Source organism: Pseudopodoces humilis, chromosome 1 (assembly GCF_049639895.1).
Source record: "Pseudopodoces humilis isolate 2021_Gansu_Grassland_sample_001 chromosome 1, ASM4963989v1, whole genome shotgun sequence".
Classification (NCBI taxonomy): domain Eukaryota; kingdom Metazoa; phylum Chordata; class Aves; order Passeriformes; family Paridae; genus Pseudopodoces; species Pseudopodoces humilis.
In genome coordinates, this window is record NC_142200.1 from 64370155 (window position 1) to 64391725 (window position 21571).

Here is a 21571-nt window from a genome sequence, read left to right on the forward strand (position 1 = left end):
TGATGTGAATTTTCTAATCAATAGTATCTTTAATTTATATCAGGATTAGCTAATGGGACACTTCAAACAGCATTAGTTTCAGTTTATAATTGTCACATCCATTTTGGTCTGAACAGAATGATCCTCAGAAAAGATGGGAAGGTGGAGCAAGTTACAAAATACTTCCCTAAGCTCTCTCTCACATATGCAGCATCTGGTTCCTGGTTTTATTCATATTTTCTATTAAATTAATAAAGTAATGGCTTTTATATAGAGGTTTTGTGATTCTATAGGTTTTAGGTTTCATGTAAGCTGCTTTCAATTTATGATTCTAAAAATGTCACTTGTGAGCTCCTTAAAATACTTTTATTGTTCCTTCTCCCCTGATGTTGTAGATTGCCACCAGCTTTGTTTTAAGGCTATCCCTCAACAGCCATCTAAGCCTTGTTGCATCCGTCATGTGTCAAACAGTTTCTCTGTTAACTGCCAGGAGCACTGGAAGCTCAATTGTCAGGATTTAAGGTGAATGAAGAGAGCCTTGACAGGCAGAAATGCTGTTTCCCATATGAAAAGACATCCATTCATAGTTTCTGGGAAATCTTGGGACTGTCTGAGCCAACACAAGAATGTGGTTGAGTGGGAACAGCATGCAGCAAGTGCAGACTAAGACCAAGAATCCTTTGGTCACCTCAACAAACAAGCAGAAAAGCCTTTCACTCTTAAGTATTTCTGTAATTATGGTCACCAAGATGGTTTCACTAAGAATTTGTGATCTTCTGTTATTTCTAGCTCACAATTGATCAGGTAGTCCACTGTTACACCAAAGTATGAGCCTTGCAGGTATCAGGAGTTCATGTGCCAAGATTTACTGGCTGTGCTCTTCAAGTAATTGTCATTGCCCCTAAGGAAATTATTGCAGCTTTGTGTAAAATGCTTCAATGCTCTTCCTAGGAAATAGAATCAGAGCTATGCTGCTGAAGTGGGATATCACATCACATGAAAAACAAATGGCAAATAAATGGTGGCCAGCTGTCTTCCAGGCTTCACTCTTGTGGCTTTTCCCCCACAGCAAGGTGAAATACAGACTGCTGTTGAGGATTTGTCTGATTTGCTGGGATACCTATGCAATGTAAGGTAAAATACTGTTGAAATACATAGATTTATGTAAGTCCTCTGTATTTTGAAAGCAGACTGAGGTGATTTTACATTAACATCTTCATCTACAGTAATTTCCAGAGAAAAGTACAGTACTTGAAAAGCTACCCTTGATGAAATAAGGCCTATATGTGTGTGAGCATTTACCATAGTCCCTGTCACCATAGTAACTGAGACTCAGATTCACAAAATCATGTAATTCCCTCTTAAGCACCTGAGTACCCCCAAAGTTCTGGGCCTAAGTATTTCTCAAGTAAATGTGAACTCACTGTACAGGCCTTTTACGAATTGCAAAAAATTATCTTTTCTTCATATTTTTTTTTCCTTTTGAGCAAGAAAGCTCTTGCAAGGAGTCTGATGATTTTTTATAGTCAGATCATCAGTCATACTGTGACGATACATTGTGGAAGTGGTTCCAAGAGGTTATACTGGAAACAGTCAGTTTCTGAGCTTCTGGATATTTGGAATCAGAGTGCTTCATCACCACTATGGGTACAATTTATGTAGTTGACTAATTTTAACATGGAAGCATTTTGTCTTTGTTTCCTTTCACCTTGTATTTTGCAATTACTCCAGAGAAACATATTAATATTGATATTAAAGAATTGACAATGCATGTGTGATTACTGATATGATTATACTTTCTTTGTAGTTGATATGTTTCAAGATTAGGATAAAGGCCTTTCAGAGCAGGAATTGGAGTAGAAACCATCAGATAGATCTCAACATTGGGAAGATGCCTTCCAAGTGGCTCATCCTTCCAGGGAGGTAGGCAGCTATATTCTTCACAGGCTACAGACTCAAGTGTATCCGTTTTCTGATAACCATAGGTCAGAGTGATTGACACCTCAAACCCTCTGAAGAAAGATGATGGGAAAAGATTGTTAGCGATGTGTGAGTGCTTGGGACCCACACACCTTGTCACAACTGTTGTGCTTAGATCCCTGGCACTCAGGATGGCTCAGGGATGGACTTGCTTGGAGCAGGTATAGAGAAACCCTGGTACACAGGAGTTGCACAGGTTTGTCTACACAACTGCTCTTCTCCTGCCTTTCAAACCTCTCTTAGTCCCAAGCAATACCAGCCCATAAAGACTAAATAGGTAATGGCAGACTCAGTGAGCATATGTCTGTGCTTGACTCACACACCACAGAATAAGCCTAACTGTTGCTGGAGAGTGTGAGAGCTGCTGGGTTATGCTTTTGCAGCTCTGTTTCGTTACTCGTGCCTTACAGTCTAAAATATCTGGCAACATGTGAGTAAGTCAAACTTATTTGATAGCAAATCCATTTTGTAAACAGACCATGGACTTGTTGACACATGTCCATTCACTGGCACCCACAGGTAAAAGAGATTGGTCAGTGTCAGAGTCTGGGATATGTGACACACTATTTCAGGAAAAAATTGCTGTAGTTTTTTAAATAGCTATAAAACTAGTACAAAAGAAAAAGCAAACCACCATGGCTGAAGAGATCACAGAAGTACACAGTTAATAGGCCAAATCTGATCTGGAAACAAATTCCACTAAATAAAAGTTAAACAAAGAATAATGTTTAAAAAAGATTGGAAACAATGGTATGTTATTTAAGGGCAAAAAAGGCCTAGCATATAAAGTTTTCTTAGCATCATAAAGAATATTTAATTTCTTACCTGACATTACTTAAAAGGTTAGCCACTGTAAAAATTGAGAGTGTGGAACCATCAGAACACCTAAGTGGGATTTTTTTTCTTCCTGAAACAACCTTTACAAATTTATACTTGTTACGCTGCTGAAAATAGCCAAGTGTTATGCTCCTGATTGCAAGAATCAGGAAAGAAAATGTGTACTAACTTCTGACCAGTTACCAGCAGATATCTCTGTGGCAGGTAGGCAGGCCTCAAGGTAGTGATGTTTGCAAGGCATTAGCAGCATTAATTCAACACTGCAACACTGGGTCTCCCAGCAGGAGCACAGAACATGTGGAAAGGTCAGGGATCAGAACTTACTAAATGGTAGAGGGATGTTTGCACTCCAAAGATGCTGAGGTTCAGCTGGATGAGCGTAGCTGTGTATGGTGCACAAGGCATTTGGATGCCTTTGGCATCCTGTAGAAGGATTTGGATATGTCCAGGATGAGATGCCTTAGCCTAAAGCAGGCCTCTAGCTTAGGACAGATGAGCTTCTTAATGCAGAGCCTGTGGTCTTCAGGTGGCTCTAAAAAGGAATTTTCTCTGGTGTCCACAGTGTAGATGTCTTGCAGTGATATAAATTTCCATATGCACACTCTTTAATTTGTTCCTGTAGCCTGTACATTACACATATTCATGGCAGAAATGACACATCTGGCTGGTATTGTTCTGTCTCCAGTGTTCACCATTGAAGAAAATCTTGTGGTGTTTGTTTCTTTACAAGGGATGCCTAAATATAAAACTTATGGTCTGTGCTAGGTAAGAGGAAAATGTAATGACTTTGGGTGTTTGGTGTAACTTATGAGGAAAACACTGTATTGAGAACATCTTGTGCTGGAGTTGCCTAGACACTAGCTGAGGTGATGTTAGTCCATGCACAAAACCTTCCTATGTTTGTTTTTAACTTTGCTTCCTCCTAGCAACTTCTAAGATTTGCTTCAGAAATAGTTTGAATTCTAAGACATGAATCATTTAAAAGCTGATTCATTTTAATTTGTAGTTTTTTAATTTGGCAATTAGTTTGTACTAATACAGTTAGAATCATTTTTTTCATTACCTATTTGGTGTTTATGGCTAGTCCTCCTTAAATGGTTGCCTAAAATATGGGTTATTTTTTTACATTTCTTTCCTGGTTACTTGAATACCAGGTGATGAATTTTCCTTTAAAGAACGTACGTTATAAATTTTCAAAGCAATTTGTTTTGTAATTAATAAAAATACTAGGTTTTCATGGATGTTTGTACAAATCTTTGCCATTTGTTCAAGTACTGTAGTAAACAGATCTGCCTGATCTTACTCAGGAAAAAATACCCACGTAGTACTTTTAAAATCATGTAGCTATTGATCTTCCCTCTCTACACAGAAAAATAACAGTTAATTTCAAAGAAAACATTTACCCAGGGGTTTCTGCCACATTTAGAAAGTTACGGGCATTAGAGACTTCTGTCAGTGAGAGGAGTTATAGTTCTGTGTTAGAACAAACTGTCCTAACAGGTTGCTTGCAGCATTGGATTTTGTGAATTTTATGAGTCCTTCTGACTGTTTTGATCTTTTGATTACATGCAGAGCCATAATACCATCTTTATTTGTAGTATGCTCTGCCAGTGTGCCAGGTGTGACACTGAACACCTTCTGGATGTGCACTTTGAAACAACTAATGAGGGTCACCACCTCTCAGTCAGGATGTGTTCTTCTCATAGGCTTTGTTCATCAGAGCATCTCTTCCTGGAGGAAGATGTTTTGTGGCCATTAAAGAGCCCCTGCTCTTCTAAAGCTGTTGTGCGAGGGAAACTTGAGGCATTCTGCTGAGCTGCCAGCTTGGCAGAGCTGGGAAGGGGATTTGTTTGGTGAGGACTGACTGTAACCCTTTGTAAGCAAATGGGTATTTCCACAGTGTGTCTCCAGTGAACTGGACAGGGGAATAAGTGTAAGGGATTATAATGCTTCAATTCAGATGGCTGAGTGTGAATGCCTAAAGAAAGTAATGCTTCCCAGTAGAAAGGGGGGGATTTTTCCATCACCTGCCTGTGACAAGTGGAATTTATGAGGTGCATTCCATCTAATTTATTTTGTCTTCAGGGAGTAAATAAACAGTCATGTCAGTGGGTAAGATCTTTATCAGTCTTGTGCAAGAAGCAATGGGAAGAAGCTGGGTTCAGAATGAGTGCTGTTCAAGTAAAATGGTCAGAAAAGAACTTAATGCATATGTAACTACTGAGGCAGTGTGCAGCTATTTCACAGTTAGCATGTGCTCTGAAAAATTTTAATCTGTGCATTGTCAGTATGAGAAAGGAAACTGAAACAGAAAAGGGGACTGACTGAGGAAACTTTGAGAGAGAGCTGTAAAAGATTATTTATCCCACTGCTCTTTCTCATGCTGGTATTAATCCATGGGAAAATCCTTCCATTTAGTGGATCTCCACCAGATTAGCTGCCCAGGTTGCAGATAAGATGGTGTAGATTTCTGATGAAAACATAACTGTAAGAAAAAATAAACAAACAAACCAAACAAACAAGAAACCCCAAACCTAAACCTTTACAAGGGCTTTTTTCCATTAAGTTATATTTTGCTGAAGGGAGAAAGGTAAGGTAAATTTTTTCTTGCTTGAATATATTTCCTTCTTTAAAGCATTTATAGATTTTAGTTTGCTTTTGTTTGAATTGGGAATTGACAATGAGAATATAACTCGGTGTGGTGACATACTGGATTGAATAGACCTTGTCTGTATGAAATAAGATAGAAAATCTGTCATCAACAGAAATGAAAGAAAATTTGGGTTGTATGTTAAGATAAGGAGTATATCCTTTTCTATGGGGGATAGCCACATCTTCTTTTCCTTTTTTTTCTCTATATTTAAAGAGAAAAACACGTACACAACTGCTGCTGCACATGAAGTTAAGCCTGAAAGCAAGGATGGGCCCTGCTCTGTAACAGCCACAGCAGTTTACAAGACCTTAGGAACTCTCACTAAAGTTGGTGGGAGTTTTTCCATTGGCTGCTTTGATAGCTGGATCTGACCCTTGATTAATAAACGGGGAATGTTAAAACACTCTTACCCAGAAATTTAGATACAGCCACTGTTTCTACTTTGACTTGCCCTTCAGAAGATGCCAGCTACAAAATATAACTTTTTTTAAAAAAAAGTTACATTTAAACAAAATTAAACAAAAATTAAATCTTTTCTGACTCTGAAGTAATTTTTTCATTTTATTCTTACAAAACCTTTTCATTAAACAACATCATGTTACATCTCTTCAGAGTTTCCATAAAGCAGAAAACAATGTGATGATATTTCTAGGGCCCAAAGTAAGCATCTCTCAATACAAGTCCAAACTGGATTTGTGAATCTGAGTAGCATGATACTGAAAAAATGCTAAAATAATAATAATAAAAAAAAATTAGATGTAAATGTGCAGCTGAAAAATTTCCTTTATGAAATGCAACCTAAACTTGAGTAGGTAACTATGCTTCTGTCTTCAAATCTGAATTTCCTGTTACAATGACCATACTTAAATTTTTCTAAGGGTTTTTTTATGTAGATCATCTACTGACTAGAGAATCATTGTACTCATGATGTACTCATTATGTAAACTCATACATAGGAAATAAAATTGTGAATACAGATATAAAGCATATTAACCACAAACTCTTTGACCATATTTTGATCTTGCCAACTAGAAATAGATATGTTTGTGCCAATTGGAATTAAAGTATGGAGGGAAGAAGTCTAGCAATATAGGTTGCTTTTCAGCTTTTTACAGCTGTTTTCATAAGGTAGATTTGAATAGAGGGAAATTGATGTAAAACCTATTTTAGAAGTGTTTTAAGCCTAGCAGCATGGAAGAAAAGCCATGTCAATCAGCTGAATTCTGGGAGGCTGTAATGGAAATGGTGTAGTATAGGAATAAGTTTGTTTGCTACTGATCTTCTGCTGAGAGCTATAAAGAGCTGATGGAAAAAGCAAGGAAGAACATGAGGCTTCTTGCATGAAGGAAGAGCAGTGAGGCAGCAGCCTTAGAGAGCATCTCTCTCGTCTAACTTTGGTTGCCACAGTGTCCCTAAGGTAGCTGAACAAATAGTATCTTTTACCTTCTGCAGAGCTGCCAGTGGCACTGTTGAGTGATAGCTCTAATTAAACTATTAGTTTGAGCTTTTGGGTAAGTTAGATAATGCAACTATTCCCTCTAAATGTATGACTTGATTATAGAAATGTTTGAGTATGAAACTCATTACTAATTTTGTGTGTATTAAGAGTGTAAAATGAGAAGTGGGCTTGGTTGGGTTGAAAATTGACTTTCTTTACTAGTGTTTACATTGAAGTGGAAAGGCATTTTGGCTCAGCTGTTGTCGTAAAGATACAAAGGTCTCCTGGCAGTTTTTAAAAATGATTGAACTCCAGCTAACAGAGAGGTCTCAGAATACAAACACACACAGGGAAGTGTGGTCAAGTGAGGGCATTTTCAGTGCCTTCTCTCTGGACAGGTTGCATGCTCTGTGTCACAATCTGTGCTCCTGGGGACGTTGAGAGGACAAGGAGAAAATGTGGCTGCTTGTGGTGGGCCTTCAGTGTTCTGCAACGATGGAGCTTGCAGCTTCCTCCCTCACCTTGCCAGCCTGACAGCAAGGGACCGGTTCCTCAGCCTTTCTGCCATCTTGCAAGTGATGGCGTGGTAGTTTAATGAAACAATTACCCTCTTAGTCATTTCTCTCTAGGAGTCCTTTGAAGAGTGGGAATTAGTAATGCTATAAAATGCTACTGCTCTTTGCAGCTGTCAGCTGTAGTAGATCAAGTTATCAGTTTTCTACCACAAGTCTTTAGTCCTGCTGCCAACGGCGACTTTATATATGGCAATAAATTTTCCCAGGGTGTAATAAAGGTGTACTGCAATTCACTGTAATGTGGTATGTCTTGCACAAAGACAGATAGCATTAGGAATTTTGTGCGTAATAGCCAGTGCTTCCCAATATCCATGTCAAAACAGAGGATCTAGGGCTGTGGGCTGCAGAAGTCATTGAGATGGATTGCAGTTTTCTATCCTTGAGTACTCTGATTTTGTCATGGCAGTGCTGCTCTAGTTCAGGAGTTTGTGGTATCCATTTTATAAACCTTATTCTGAGGTTCTTGCTGCTTTTCTGGTCTGTGCATGAGAAGTCATTCTGGAGAAGAAAATTCCCTGAACCCAGTTGCTATTGCTTTATTAATTTATTTTCCTTTTCAAGGTTAGAAATAGTTCAATCAAAATGTAAGTCTGACCTTAAAAATTCCACCTCTTTTGCAAGTACTGGAGTCATAGCAATTTTATAAGGCATTTGGAGACTCAAAATGCAATTCATAGCTAATTTGACTCACAAAAGAATCTATTTCCTATCTAAGTAAACTAGAAATATAAGTTGGTTGTTTCTCTAGCTCTAGGAACTTAAATGGCGTTAAAAAATGCCTCTAATGTATTTGGAGACTTCTGAAAATTAACCCTAAAGCTTGATTTTTTTCATGTGAAAGTCAGTTTCTGGTATTGAACTTGATAGAAAATACATCACTGTTGTGACAGAGGTTTTATTTCAGAACTGTTCTGCTATTTCTGCATTTGAATGGATTAAAACTAAGTACAGTTAAAATACCAGTGAGCTTTGTCTCATTCATTTATGAATTAAACACACATATGTCACTATTTGTGCGCCTCAACAATCCAAAATAGTATTTATTGTTTTGTAGAATTCTGAAAATGTTTAATAAAAGTACTCACTGGCTCTGATATTCATGGTTGGATGACAGCATCCCGTTATTAAATGCCATTCTGCCATTTTTGCATACCAACTATAGTCATTTTAGAGTGCCTTTTGGTCAAATTAAGTATTGTGGTAAGCAAGTACAATTCCAATAGAGAACTCCAGGTGGTATTCTTTTGCAAAAGTCTGCTTTTTACCCAGTGTATCTCACCTCACACTGAGCCTGTGCAGCACAAAGCGGGTGAGTGGGGAGGAGAACAGAGAAATTATAGAGAGTAAAAGAGGAGACTTGATAATAGCCTTCAGCTTGCTTTTTGTTGTTGCTCTTGTCAGCCTGCTCTTATGAAAAGATGCTACATATTAGGAATTTGCTGCTATAACCAAGTTTTTTAGCTCAAAATGTATTCTCTGTGTTCACATACATGTGAATACATAACTCATCCTACAGCTCACAGAAGTAAAAATAGACCAAGTTGGATACCTTGTTGTTGATGTTGATTTTTCTTGGACTTGCACAACCTTTTTGCAATTTTGTTTATATCAGTGTGATGATTCTAAAATCTGTCCTGTATGACTGTAGAGTATACAAAAACAAGCCACATCAGATAATCCATAAAAAATTATGCTCATAAGCATGAAGACCCAGCCTCCTTTCTAATCCACTTTCCACATTCCTTTCCCCTAGAAACAGAGGTATAATGCTTTCCTTCTTTGTCCCTGAAGATGAAATTAGGACTCTTGCTTTTTCTGCTTTCCACCTTTTCTGTATCTAGGTAAATGCAAGGAAAGAAGAATAAAGGCAGAATGATATCAGGACTGAAATTCAGGGCATGGTTCTGAGTGTCAACCCTGGAGGCAGCTGTGTTAAGGGTTTCAGGTTCCTTCACTCAGGTGTCCTCTATGACACATACAAGTGCTCCAGGCTGCAAAGCAGGTGGTGGAGGGAAAGGCTGTATGGCTCTGTGCAGGGGGAAAGGGGAGTGATTCAGTGACCAGAGAGAGCAGGTCACAGCGATGAACGAGGCAGGCTGTCAGCTCAATACCCGATACAAAACCATCTGTGATTGTTCCTGTCTTCATCACTAACATGATTTCTAAACTCTAATGGAAAAGTTTGGTTTTTGTGGAGACAGTCTTTAAAAATTATGTCCAGAGCTGTGAAGGCTTGCAGCAACTATCCCCTGGCAAGTCTGGTTCAGAAGGATTCTTATGAATTCTTTCAAATGGTCTCTTGGAATGTTTAAAGCCTATATCCATGACCTTCATCATCATCACCATCATCATCATCATCATCATCATCATCATAATCATCATAATTCCTCTTTCTTCAGAAATAATAATATTCTTCTTTCTTCATTTCCAGAAGACATAAAATACCAATCATATGTACCAGTTTTCAAAAATTTAAGTCTCATTTGGGCTCATATGTATCCATCTGTTGCATCCTGTACTTCCCAGTACCATAAGAGTTTTCTTCAACTCAGGAAAGTATTCATCATATCATTTCAGTGGGCCTTTTTAGGGTAGATTTTTAGTGCAAATCATCAAAGCCATTGCAATAGTTTCTTTTCCAGTGTTTAATATTTGCTGCACCCACCACCCAACTCTAAGACCCTTTACCTGTAGCATTTGTGTTTCAGACTGGATGAATAAAATTTTAAGAAATTTCACGACTGTTCTATGTTTCAGGATTTTTAACTTGAATTTGTCACATAATCTTTTGTGCAACTTATATTTAAATCCACCTCTATCTTCATTTTCTGCCTCTTCTAGTGAGGCAATATCCTGTTGTATAAAACATGCAAACTTTTAATGATACACATTGGAAACCAGGGTTCATAGACTCTAAATGCTGGTCTGTAATTTGGCATTCCACAGATCAGAATGCCAGCTGCTTTGAGAGCATTTCTGAGCAGTAGCATATATATTCTGGTTCAATTTTGTTTGCTTTTCTCCATTCACTGAAACTGATGTCTTTCAGATGTTTGTTACATTATCTGTTTATATTAGCAGGAGTTTTATAAAGTTAATTCAGATAAAGTCCATCAGGTGAAAGGGGTAAGAAAGGTGACTGAATTGAAGCTGTTTCTCAGCCTCTGAAAAGACTAATCTTGCACACTGCAAACTGTAATAGATGCACAACCTAGCATGGGTACCACAAGCTGTGTTAGATGGTGTTCACAAAAGGAGGTTTAAAGCCAACAAAGAATGTGTTAAGTATAGACATGCCTCCAGAGACCAGTTTGCTTTTCATAGGCTGGCTTACTGGAAAACATTAGATTTCTTCTGGTTTGGGCTACCTTTGTGGAGTACAGAGATTACAGCCTTACGTGCATAAAGCCCATGGAAGTGTGTGTTGCTTCTTGCTGCCTTCTGTTTCTATTGTTAATAACATAAGCAAGGAACAAAGCTGTTTGCTAAGGTTTCCCTGTTGAATACTGTGACCCTTAATTTGGATGCCCACTATTTAAGTAGATTATCTTAACTGAAACATATTCTGTCTGCTCTAAACTGAAAACTCTCCTAGTTTGCAAATAAAACTGGTCTCTCTGAAGGACAGTGTAATTTTAATTATATGCAGGCTTGATTCTGATCCCACTGAGGGACCAGACTGGCCACTCTATTTGCAGCCAGGCAAATTGGCTTCTTAAGAACACAGCCACGTTTACTTCAACACTGAAAAGAGTCTCTTGTGGGCAAAACGATTCAGGTTCCCTTGTTGAAGTTTATTGTACTGTTTGGCAAAACTTGTCTACTTCTATTCATATCTGATGTCAGAGTAGAACTTATGGTGAGGAAAACAAAAATATATCACACAGCAATAAAAGAGAAAAATTGGAAATAAATGGATATTTTTCTTTCTTTCATTTTTCAGAATATTGCAACACTTTCACACTACTGCTGAGGATTACACCATCATTTTCACATCTGGATGCACAGCTGCACTTAAACTGATAGCAGAATCATTCCCTTGGATACCTGAAGGCACAAAGCAACCCAGCAGTCGATTTTGTTACCTAACTGACAGCCATACATCTGTGGTTGGTATAAGGGGCATAACTTCTTCAATGAATGTCTTGTCAGTTCCAATAAAACCGAAGGAAATTTTGTTAGCAAAAAGCAGGTTACCAACCGAAGAACAAAACTGCACAACACCTCATCTATTCTCTTACCCAGCTCAGAGCAATTTTTCTGGTACTAAATATCCCCTTTCATGGATACAGGACATAAAATCTGGAAAACTCTGCCCCATCAAAATACCAGGGAAGTGGTTTGTTCTACTAGATGCAGCCTCATACGTGAGCAGTTCTCCATTAGACCTGGGAGTTCACCAAGCTGACTTTATCCCCATCTCATTCTATAAAATCTTTGGATTCCCAACTGGTTTAGGAGCATTGTTGGTAAACAACAGGATTGCTCCCCTCTTGAGGAAAACCTATTTTGGAGGTGGAACTGCAGCTGCCTACCTCGCAGGAGAGGATTTTTATTTCCCAAGGAGATCCATTGCAGAAAGGTAAGGCTTTGTTTAACAAAACAGGATTTTTTGCTAATACTGTCTACATCAGACAAATGTCTCAGGCTTGGCATGTGCACTGGGCTGTGATGGACGTGCTTTTTATGCAGTTGGATTGGTGTTTCACATCTAACTCAGTTTGTCTTATTATTCTTTTTGCCTATCTAAAGAACATCATCTTAAATATTTACCTTCCTTTCCTGATCCAGTTTGCCAAAACTGCTTCATATAAGGCTTCATTCAGTGACATAAAGGTCAATCTGTGCATTTTTTAATTTGTATTTAAGGTACCTCAACGGAAATTTGATTTGTTTTTGAAACTCTGCACCCAAACCAGCCAGAGCAAGGTTGATCACACGGTGTAACTACCCTCAGTGAAATTGCAAAGTTAGGTCTATGTATTTCACTGGAAATGTGCAATGCTTTACCCTCAAGACAAGCTTTATCAGAAAAACAAATTCAGTAAAATATGTTACCTACAACAAATATTTGCGCTGCTCTTATTCCTTGACTGAGGTTCTGAAGTAGCTCTGAAACTCTCCTACAGAATATAACGGACACCTAAAGGAGGTGAAACATGCACACATAAGAAAAGGCAGGGCAATAAGGTAAGCTTCACCAGTTCTTGAACACACTGAAGTGTCACTCAGTGATGCTTGGTCTCTCTGCCCCTCTCCTTCATGTCAGGAACAACTTAAATGCAGTAAAGGATCGTTCTTCCTGTCTCACATCTGCACAAAGGAATTGCTAGAGATTAGCATTTCATCACAGGATCATAAAACGGATTGGGTTGGAAGGGACCTTAAAGATCGTCTAGTTCTAACACCCCTGCTGTGGGCCCAGACACTTTCCACTAGACCAGATTACTCAGAGGCCCATCCAGCCTGGCCTTGAGCACTTGCAGGGATGAGGCATCGAGGAACTTCTCTGGGCAACCTTTTCCAGTGCCTCACCACCCTCACAGTAAAAAAATTCTTTCTCATATCTAATCTAAACCTTCCCGCTTTCCATTTGAATTTCCCTATGTCCTATCAATATATACCCTTGTAAAAAGTCTCTCTCCAGTTCTCTTGAAGGCCTCCTTCAGGTTCAGAGAGGCTGCTGTAAAGTCTTCCCTGAACCTTCTCTTTTCCATGCTGAACAACCCCAAATCTCCCAGCCTGTCTTTGTAAGAGAAGTACTCCAGTCATCTGGGCATTTTTACCTTCTTCTAGACTCACTCAAACAGATCCATTTCCTTCCTATGTTGGGTGCCCCAGAACTGGATGCAGCACTCCAGGTGCAGTCTCATGAGAGCAGAGCAGAGGGGCAGAATCACCTCCCTCAACCTGTTGGCCACGCTGCTTTTGATGCAGCCCAGGACATGGCTGGCTTCCTGGGCTGCTAGCACACTCATTGCTGGGTCATGTTGAGCTTCTTATCAATCAGTACATCCAAGTCCTTCTCCCCAGGGCTGATGTCAGTTCATTCTCCACTCAGCCTGTACTTGTGTTTGGGATTTCCCTGATCCATGTGCAGGATCTTTTACATGGCATTGTTGAGATTCACACAGGCCTACCTCTCAGGTCTGCCAAGGGCCCTCTGGCATCCCTTCCCTCCAGTGTGTTAACTGCACCACACAGCTTGGTGACGTTGGCAACCTTGCTGAGGCTGCACTCAATTCCCCTGCCCACATCACTGACAAAGATGTTGAACAGTGCCAGTCCCAATATCAACCCATGAGGAACACCTCCTGTCACTGGTCTCCACTTGGACACTGAGCCAATGGTGGCAGCTCTTTGGATGTCATCATCCAGCCAGTCCATCCACTCATCCACTGAGTGGTCCACCTGTCAAACCTATGCCCATTGAGTTCAGGAGCAAGGGTGTCATACAAGACAGTGTCAAGTGCTTTCCACAAGTCCAGGTGGATGATGTCACTTGCTCATCCCTTATCCACCAATGCTGTAGCACCATCATAATAGGCCACCAAATATGTCTGACATGGTTTGCCGACAGTGAAACCATGTTGGCTGGCAGAAATCACCTTCTTATTTAATATGTGCCTTAGCATAATTTCCAAGATGATTGCTCCACATTCTGGCTGGGCACCAAGGTGAGATTAACCAACATGTAGTTCTCCAGGTCTTCCCTTCCTCAGTTTTTAAAAGTGGGGGTTCCAGTCAGAGAGAACTTCACCTGACTCCCATGACTTCTCAAATACAATGGAGATTGGCTTAGCTACTTCATCTGCCAGTTCCCTCAGGACCCAAGGATGCATCTCATCAGATCCCGTGGACTTAGTCACCTTCAGGTTCCTTGGATGGTCTCAAACCTGTTCTTTTCCTACAGTGGTCCATTCCTCATTCTTCCAGTTCTTGCCTTTTCATTCTGTGACTTGGGCAGTGTGGCTGGAGCACTTGCCGGTCAAGACAGAGGCAAAAAAGTCATTGAATACTTCAGCCTTCTCCATACCCTGAGTAGTCAGGCATCCTGATCCCTTCTGGAGAGATTTTTCCCTAGTGTTCCTTTTACTACCGATGTACTGTTTTTCCTGTTTTCTTAGATGTCCCTGTCCAGATTTAATTCCCTCAGGGCTTCCTAGCCTGTGCCTAAGGGACCCTTCTAAAACCCTTCTGTATTCCTCCCAGGCTACCTGTTTTTGCTTCCACCACCTGCAGGTTTCCTTTTTGTGTTTTGGTTTCTTCAGAGGCTCTTTATTATCCATGCAGACCTCCTGGCATTTTTTGCCTGACTTCCACTTTATTAAGATGCATGATTCTTACGCTTGGAATAGATGACCCTTGAATCTTAACCAGCTCTCTTGCCTCACTCTTCTTTCCAGGGCTTTATCCCATACTGTTCAAACAAATATGAAATACGTATTGATATATAGATACATATAAAATTATAGACCTTGGGAAAGGCTAGAAGTGAGAAGAGGAAATGGTAAAAAAAAGCCCTTCATTCCTTTCAATTGTTTGTGGATGTGTATTCAGAAGCATGATATCCTACATCTCCCATGATGTGAACATCTGACCTTTCACTGTATGCAAAATGATGCTTCATGCATTTGATCCTCTTCTGGGTGTGTGCTCTGAATGCTGCTGGGTGGTCTGGTTCTGGTTCTGGACTGGTAAATGAACAGGCTGGCTGCATTCACCTGGCTCTTTCCATACGAGACCATGCATTATTTCTGAATTAGATGTTGGTACAGAGAATGTCCAGTTAATCTTTTAATATAGAAATAAAAATAACAAGGAAACATTGTCATTTGGACCTCTGTTTCTGATTTTTCAAACTAAAAAGGCTTTGAAGTACAACTCTCACTGAAATTCAGGATGACAGAGCATAGAAATCGTGGTATCCCAGGGTGCTCCTGCATCATCTGCAAGCCAAGGATAAAACTCCCTTTAATTTCATCCATGCAGGCTCTAGTTTCCAAGCAGCTTTTCTAGAGGTAATTGATACATGACTCCCAAGATTGCATAGCAGATAAAAAATATCCAAAATGTGCTTTAGATCTCAGTTCTGCTTTTATAATTTTTTTAATTAAGAAGGAAAAGGTATGTGGGGACCTGGTGGGGTACTCTATTTCTGGTATTTTCAAGAGTTTTCAGAAGTTGACTAATTATAAACCTTTCAGGTATCTGAGGCTCCCACTGTTTCGAGGGCTTTTTTTACTGAATTCAGAAGAAGGGCCTGCTTTAACCCTCTTCTACTACAGAGTTAGAAACAAAGGAAATTGACTTCAAAGGCTGGATACACAATGTGTAACCTTGGTGTGAGGGATTAAAACTAAAATAATCAAAACTGACAGCTGGATACTAGTTCCCGTTAAACACCAAATTGTCATGCAGACAGTCTAAGTCATTGTTCATAGGTCAATATTTATACTTGGCCTCATCTGATCCTTTGGTTGTTATTTGAAAAGCCAATATTTAAAAGTTCATGTTTAGAGCATTACTGATGTGGTCCATGAACTGTGGAGACTTAAAGTTCTGCCTGGAGAGGCTTGAAGTTTTTAAAAATAGGTCAGGAATGAGGATAACTTTTTTGAAGAGTAAAAACAACATGTTACATTGACATTTTCAATCTATGTGATTCAAGCTGTATCACTTTTGCTTTTTTTCTTTCCTCTCAGCTGCTATGGGTTTTGCTTCTTATGTTTTTGAAGTGTTTTCATAATAATAAAGTACAGACAGAGCAGTTAGGAACAGAACTACAATACTTCAAATGAAATGCCAGATTGCTGTGGCCAGAGTTAATTCAATTACCTAATCTGCAGTTTAAATTTCTTTGCTAGTGGCTGAAACACCTGGGTCATAATTTGTCTTATGAACAGCAGCCCTAGTCAGGTTTTATCCCTGTCATTTTACAGTAAGGAACCTCCATCCCTCTAGGCATCCAAACCCAACTGGCAAAGGCCCTGAGTAACCTGCTCCAGCTGGACATGCTTTATGCTGGAGGTTGGATTTGAGATTCCCGGGGTCCTTTCCAGCCTCTGTGCTTTTGTGATTGATTTTGTGTGCTTCTCCCAAGCTCCATCTGCATTGTCTCTTCAGACACGTCTTTGTAATTCCAAAAGGCTTTATTTTTTAAATTTTCTTCTTTTTTAAAAATGCTTCTTTATGGTGTGTGATTAGTATTCAGCTTGAATACACTGAAACATATCATTTCATGTGGTAATTCATAGGGAAACTTGAACTCTAGCAAATGTCATTGGAAAAAGGGATTTGAATATATGTGTCTGAGTACCACTAGCAGAAGGTATTCCCCATTCACACATAATCCAAGAGCGGTGTGCTAAGAAAATAAATTTTTCGAAGTCAAGGTGAAACTTAAGTGGAAACATGTAATGAGATACAGCTTATCCATCTTTCCTTACCGGGACTGTCAAAATGGTTGCCATTTTTCTTAATAGATACAGCTTTTGTTAGTGTTTCTTGTACTTTATTTTGTTGTTCCTGTTATATAAATTAATGTGCCTCAGTCTCTTTTACTTCTCTACACTTTCCCATTTCATGTCAGTAGCCAATCTTCCCATCTCAACTTTTAAAATCATGTTTATTGTATTTTCATCCTTGTATCAAACAGCTTGACAAATTACTATTATCATTCACAAATCTAGCCTCATTTCCCATGGTTTTTTTTCTGCACAGCTTGAGATAATAAAATAATATGATTATGGATAGCAAGAATTCAGCAATAAAATATTCATCATCTGCCCTATTTTTCTTTTGTATCTGGGAGTGCTATTCAGAATCTGATCATCCTGAAATTTATGACTAAGGGAAAAGGAATTGTGTTATCTGTAAATTGGGGTATCTGCTGTTGTATGGTGTTCATTTCCAAATGCATTTTCAAAAGCTTTGGAAATCCAGATGATACGACTTTGGTCCTGACAAATTTTAGTGACTCTTGCCTCTGCTGCTTGAGTAATTTGACAATCCCAAAGCAGCACCCACACTTTCGTAGTCTATTATGAATTGCACTTAGCCACAGCAGATTTCTTCATTCTTGATGCTGTGTCTAGAGATCTCTGGATCATCACTCTGTGCATGCTTATGCAGTGTATACTGGCATGGTCTAGGTCCTCAGTTGCATTCTGGATTTGTGTGTGCTGCGGGGAAGGGAAGGAAGCAAGGAATGGAAAATACAGGCATGAAGCTAGGGATGAAAACTAGGATCCCAAGAGCTGGAGCTGAGACAAAATCCTGAGGCTGGGTGGTGTGTATGCAGCAGCTTGAGAATCCTTTGGCAAATAAGCCTGATCTGCTTGAAGGAATCTCTTTAGCGTGATTGTTTCTGTCAGCATAGAAAGAAAGAATGTACTGACAGATGCTGGCTTATTCCACTAAAGCTTTTCATAGTGCTGAGAAATCACCTAGGGCCTGGACTGTGCTGAGAAGAGCACAATCTTTCTGTGCAGGCTCGCCTTGCAGTTCTGGCATATGCTCATTGACTCCACACATGAAGACTATGCCCATAATGTGGTAAGTGGACTTAAGTATCACCCTGTCAAAAACCACATTCTGTTTAAGCATTTTGCTATGCTGCTTCTGCATTTTTTGTGATGTTTAGAAGTCCAAACAGGGCCACTTACAGGAAAATTCCCAAATTTGTAAGTTCCCTGAACAAGCACCCTTTCAAATAGTAGTGATGGATTTTAGATTAGATACTTGGGAAGTAACAGGGGTCTTCTAATTTCTAATGGGTGTTTGCACCATGAGAATGGCTTCTGCACCTGGCAGACCTGCTGCAGCCACTGACAGGGACTTGTAAGCCTGAACAGGGAACAAGACAGTGAAGGAGTCTCTTCCTTCCTCTCAGCTCCCAGTGCCACCCTGTCCTGCAGAGATGAGAGGTCAGAGGTCATTGTGACCTCTCACTCAGCTGTTCCCTACGTCTGAAAGGCAAAGTCCATTGATTTAACTGATAGAACTTAATTCTACAACTGCTTTTCAGAACAAGAGCTGTGGAAAAATAAAAGAGTAACTGTAAGAAGGTTCAAGTAACCAGTTACTCTTTCCCTTCTCTGCTGAAGTGTAAGTAACTGCTGGCAAGTTTCATGCAGTCTGTTTTGCTGCCTCTCAGGACATCCAAGGTGGCAGTTGACATTTGCTGTGTTTTTCTGCCAGCCATCACTGCAGCCAGCCAAATTCTTCAGTATTGGATGCAAAAGAAAGTTTTGTTCATTTTTTTTTTGTTCTAAGTCCCATGATTAAGAAGGTATTTGTGTGTCATTTTGCAGTCTAATCCTCCAGGTGATTTTTTTTTTTCAATACTGAAGTTGTTTCATTCCCCAGCATAGTCAGAACAAACTGAAAATTGCACATCAGCAACCCAAAGGATATCCTGAGGGGATCACTTTTGATCTTGTTTCACCATGGGATTCACCTTAAATTGCTGAATCTGGGATAAACTGAAAGCAGTGATAACCTGATAAATGCTTGTAAAGCACAACCAGACACTTGAAAACATGCTTGTTAACATGGATTGGTGGTTAGTCACCCAAACAGAAGCAATACTATAGGTAAAACTTTGAAGAGGCAATACAGTTGGCACAGGTGGCTTCTGGAGTCAGCGCCACCTCTATTCATTTGCACACTCCTGGAGTGTCCAAATGCTAGGATACAATCTACAGTACAGAAATAAATACAGAAGGAGGTGTTTTCCTGAGGCACGGGAGGTAGTGGATCTTGCACACTTTATAGAAATGTTCAATGTAATAAAATCAATAAAACCGAGAAATCCAAAAAAAATTTTAACTGTACTGTGGATTCTCATACTTGGAAGTAGGCCAATCCAACTAACCATGTTTTCCCTTTTGTTTTGCAATGCCATTGAAAGTAGAAATCATGGGCCCAGTGTAGCCACATGCCTACCACAGAGAGGCACATGTAAATCACATTAAGCACCACCACTCAAGTTGGGGAAACTCCATCCCACTATATGAATGGAATCAAATTATTGATTTGTGAAATAAACCTTATAAACTGCTAGAGAGCTACAGCACATTCATTTTTTAAAGAGAAAAATTTAGAGCTCATTGTAAAATGCATTTTTCTTAAAATAGAAAGTGTGTTGAGATGATAGCAAGAAGGGAATTCTGGTTTATACCAGGATTTGATTTTGCCTTTGATCAAATACAGTAAAAATTTTGCTTGAACCAGGACATATCTTTGCAGTCATTGTGGCTAACAAGGTGACATAACATAGTTTTACCCTATGGAGGTCTTGTGCTCAAACTTAGAATAAAACCTTTCTCTAATACTTCCCTAAAAGGCTTGGTGAGTTTCTAGCACCAGCTATTGTGACTTTACAGAATTGGTTTACTGCTGATAAATTTACGGCACATTTTTAATTATGTTTTGTAGATTTTACATTTGTGATTGATTAACCCATTTGATATATGAGGAAAAATAATGGTCATGTGTTTTGCATAAGAATCACATTTTTTTCTTCACCATTTGTAATGTGTACTTAAAATGTCATGATATTGGATGTAAAAGGGTGAGACTGGTTTTTTGACCCAGATGGTATTTACAATATACAGGTTGTATTTAATTAATGTTAAGGGGTTGATTTACTTCAAAGTGCAGGAATTAAAGGGTTTTCTTTCTCTTTTTACCTCAGACAGTTCTTAGTAATAGGAATTGCTGTAAATACTCCACGGTATAGTATATAATTAGTATAATGTTCTTTATTTGACTCCTGAAGTCTCAGAGACAAAAGCATAAGCTAAGGCAGACATATGGAAGAGCTATAACTACTATCAGGGGGTCGATTTAGATGTTTAACATTATTTTAACCTAGTTTTTATGTGCTCTGAATCCTCTGGCATGTGTGTGTGCACTTAAATACATTCCAAAGCGATGCCGAAATTGTTCTGAGTTGGCTGCTTAAACTTTATTGGCTTCTTTGGAGTGAGTTCAGTCTCATTTTACATGGTGCAGCCTGAGATGTGCAGAAAGCACCAAATCTGGGCAGGAGCATGTGCTGCCCACAGGTCTGGTCCTGCAGAGAGCATGTCCCTGTACCTCTTCAAAACCTCCCAAAGAAGGAAGGAATCCTTCTCACATTTTCCCTCCTACCCCAGGAAAACCATTAGTGCTTTCTCTAACCTTTTGAGGAGACCAGGGAAGGGAGGATGATTTTTATGTGTGTGTGTGTGTGTGTGTGTGTGTGTGTGTTTCCATGTTCCTTCCTAAGGAGGAAGGTTGTCAGGGCAGGGAAGGACTATGACAAGGTGTTTATATTTTCTATTTTGCAACTTTTTAAAACATGAGATAATGTGGGCAGGAGAAAGGTGTGAGCTGATAGAAATAAGAGCAAGCAGAAGGGAGATGGCAAAAATGTAGGAAAAGCTGAAGCAGTGTGTCTGTAAGGGTGCCAGCCCCAAGCCCCAGATACGGTGATGTGAGGTTGCTGCTGCGAGGGTGGCAGCTCTGCACGTCTGCCCTGGGAGCTGACCCATCCATGAGGGGGGCTCCTTCAGGCAGAATGGGGAGGGCTTGGGGTGTTAGGAGCAGATGGGGAAATTCAAGAAATGCGGCTCTGTCTCCTCATGCATTTCTGACCCGTAAAGGAGTGGTGTTGGCCTGTTGAAAGCTGTCATGAGCTTTGGATGAGGGCCATTCCCTTTAGCATGCGCCAAAGTTTCTGGCATGTCTTCTGCATGGATGCTGCCACCATGAGCTTCCAAGCAGCTATTGTAATCCGTGGTTTCCATAGATTTTCTGTTTTGGTGAATAAATGAGTCCAAACTGCAGGATCCTGCTGTTCATGTCTGCCGTGCCACCCAGTCCTTCTGCCAGCTGGGTGGACTTGGCACTGCAGAGTAGGACACCCAGATCCACGTGTAGATTCAAGACTCATACATGTGCATGCTCACAGCTGTGAAGATGTAGTTTAATTTCATATGTGTGGATGAGAGCTGAATGCCACATGGCCCTCTCAGTGTCCAGATAGAGCAAAGACCATGAGCTCCACACCAATCCATTTTCTCGGGCTGATGGTGAGCTCGTTCCTTTGCAAGTGAAGCT

General features: G+C 39.8%; 1 protein-coding gene across 2 annotated transcripts in view; it reads left to right on the forward strand.

The window, feature by feature from the left end:
• MOCOS (molybdenum cofactor sulfurase) overlaps window positions 1-21571 on the forward strand; it is a 209301-nt gene that overhangs the window by 72915 nt on the left and 114815 nt on the right. For both annotated transcript variants that reach the window (XM_014256806.2, XM_088060279.1), the window contains one exon: window positions 11406-12044. In XM_014256806.2, the coding sequence (XP_014112281.2) occupies window positions 11406-12044 (639 nt within the window). The remainder of the gene's footprint in view (window positions 1-11405; window positions 12045-21571) is intronic.